This window comes from Octopus bimaculoides, chromosome 8 (genome assembly GCF_001194135.2).
Source record: "Octopus bimaculoides isolate UCB-OBI-ISO-001 chromosome 8, ASM119413v2, whole genome shotgun sequence".
Lineage (NCBI taxonomy): Eukaryota > Metazoa > Mollusca > Cephalopoda > Octopoda > Octopodidae > Octopus > Octopus bimaculoides.
Genome location: NC_068988.1, coordinates 50,939,676 through 50,942,573, shown reverse-complemented (window position 1 = coordinate 50,942,573; position 2,898 = coordinate 50,939,676). Strand labels below are relative to the sequence as shown.

Here is a 2,898-nt window from a genome sequence, read left to right as displayed (position 1 = left end):
ATATATATGCATATATGTGTGTGTGTATATATATATATATATATATATATATATATATTTATTTATATATATATGCATACTTTATGCACTCACACACGTATATGTATGTAAAAAAAAAGACAGGAAAAAAGAAGGAGAGAGGGAAAGAGAGAGAGAAAAAGACAGGGTGAGGCTAGAGGGAAAGAGTAACGGGCAATATTAAAAAGTCAAATTAGTGAGAGACGTAAAGGAGTACGATGAAGACGTATTTATGCATACCTATAATCATACAGGCACACATACACATAGATATTCATTCGCACAATTATATACGCATGTAGAAACATTTATAAATACGTATACACATATATCATCCCCTACTCACCCATACGCAAACATTTAAATATACACGCACACTTCCAAATATATATATATATATATATGAATGTATGTATGTATATACAAACAGAGAAAGTGGCAGATAGACGAAAGTGATAGAGAAACTAATAGATAAGATAGACAGATAGACAGAGAAGAGGGATGGGGTGAGTGAGCGAGAAAGAGAGAGAGAGTGTGAGAGAGAGGGAGAGAGAGATTGTGTGTGCGCGTGCGCTTGTAAGTGAAAGTGAGAATTGGTAGGTGTGGAACGGGGGTTTCAGGAGAAAAAAGGTGGTTCAGTGAATGGGTAGGGAGGTAAGTTGATTCTGTATCGGTTAGGAAGCTGTTAGTTTAGATGCTGTAGTTGTCAAGCATGGCAAGTAAATTAATGGATTTTGTCGAACAAACTAAGCACTTGTTGCTATTACTACTAATTCTTGCCTCTCTGTACGGTACCATTAGCAGCACTACCAGTTCCACCAACATCATCATCGCCAGTACGACAAACACCAACTACAATGTCCACAACGGGGCCAGTATCACCACCTCTACAAAATATTTCCATAGCTTATTTCTGGATCCTTACGAAAAGTACCGCTTGTCGTGGAAGTTTAATAAATGTTCGATCCAGTTTCAAGTTCGGGTGAATTCGACAGGATACGTGGGGTTCGGTTTATCGCCGGACGGTAGTATGAGAAACTCTGATATTATAATTGGCGGCGTAAAGGATGGAAAACCTTACTTTTCGGTAAGTAAAATTACATAAAATGTCGAGTTCTGTTGTTGTTATTGTTTAATCCTGGACACTCCCGATCCAGCAGACTAACAATCAAAGACATTCCAGCGATGCCCATCCAGTTTCTGTCTATTTAACTGTATGCATGAATATATTTTTTAATGTATCAGTCCTTATGAAGGCCGCTTAAGTGTGACTTACGGGAGATTTGACTGCTATTTCTACGAAATCTAGCAGGCACAGAGGCTCACACGTTGGTTCACACTGTTGTTATTGTTGCTATCATTCCGTCCCTGGTCAGCCCTGAACCCAGCTCTATTTTTATGATCAAATGCCTTCCATCCGTGGCCATCGCGGGCGGAAGCATGACAAATTCTAATAGTATACATAGTGTATTTAGGACTACATTATCGAGTGTTTTGGTTTTTTTTTTTTTTCAGACACACCCGAGACTATATGTACCCTGCCTCTTTTCAAGACTATGTTCTGATTTAAAGGCGATCCCGTTGCCATATCTAACAACACAGATTCGAACGTTGTTGTTATTGTTGGTTAGCCTCAGGTCTTCTGCCGCAGACCAACAATTAAAAGCATCACTGGTGTAGTCACCCTCGTTTTTTTTTCTTTTTCTTTTGGCAGAATTCTTCATTAAGCACGCCGTATAACCCCTCATAACTTTTTGAGTTTGGGGAATTTTCAGAATTGTTTTTGAAAATTTGAGTTTTACATACGGGAAATCACGATTATCCAGAAGCATTAATTCCTAAAGAAAAAAAAAAAATTATGAGGGGTTAAAGCAGAATTCTGTCTTCCTTTTTAGATATTATGTAATATCCATAATATTCTTTTAAGATAATGGTTTTTAATGTGTTTAAAATTTGACTGCTATCTCTAGTTGATCGAGTAATAGTTAAGACATTCCCTTGTTAGCTTACGATAGTAACGTTGTTGTTGTGGTCCTCGTTGTCGTTTTGCGCTAGATAGGCTTGGTTGAGCAACTTCTTAACGATTACATTAGTCATTATGCCCTTTCTATTTTTAAGAGGGTAAAATATCAAATGATGAACTTGGTTGCTATTTCCAGCTTGTAGGGCCGCAAAGTGGCTGCTTCAATGGCCCTGTTGACTTGTAATGATATTGATGTAGGTGGTGCTTTGATCAAGTTGATATTTCAATTGTATTTATCTTATATTTTATTCCCAGTATATTGTACTTAGAACAATAATATTCCACGTGTTCTTTTCCATTTTTCAAGAAGTTTGGGGGAAATTTTGGAGTGGGTTATACTTATATTATTCTGCGTGTGCGATACGTGTACGTATGTGTTTGCATAAAACTGAACATGAAAATATGTACACGAGCAGGCATGCGGATTCAGTTTATACACAAACTCGAACACCAAACAGCAAACACCCACGAAGGTAAACTGATGCATATCCATGTGCATATCAAATCATGAATACCCTCAAATCGCACCCTGCCTTCGTTGGATAATGTAGTTCTATTTTAAATCGGGTACTTATTCAATCAGTCTCTTATTGCCGAAACGCTGTTAAGGGAACGTAAACAAACTAAGCGGTGTGTGTGTGTGTGTGTGTGTGTGTGTGTGTGTGTGTGTGTGTGTGGAGAACACAAACACGAATATGCACACACACATAACCACGCGAACACGCATACGCGCGCGCGCGCATACACACACGCACGCACGCACGTAACCTACACATACGACGGCTTGTAAACAGTTTCCGTCTCCCAAATTCACGCACAAAGCTTTGGTCGTCCCAGGGCTATGGCACAAAAGTGCC

At 38.7% G+C, this 2,898-nt stretch overlaps 1 protein-coding gene across 1 annotated transcript in view; it reads left to right on the top strand.

Annotated features, from left to right (window-relative positions):
* Nucleotides 1-228: 228 nt before the first annotated feature.
* Nucleotides 229-2,898, top strand: part of LOC106881890 (DBH-like monooxygenase protein 1 homolog) — a 123,940-nt gene continuing 121,270 nt past the window's right edge. Inside the window, exon 1 of the mRNA XM_014932415.2 lies at nt 229-1,105. Coding sequence (XP_014787901.1) covers nt 731-1,105 — 375 coding nt within the window. The 5' untranslated portion in view covers nt 229-730. The remainder of the gene's footprint in view (nt 1,106-2,898) is intronic.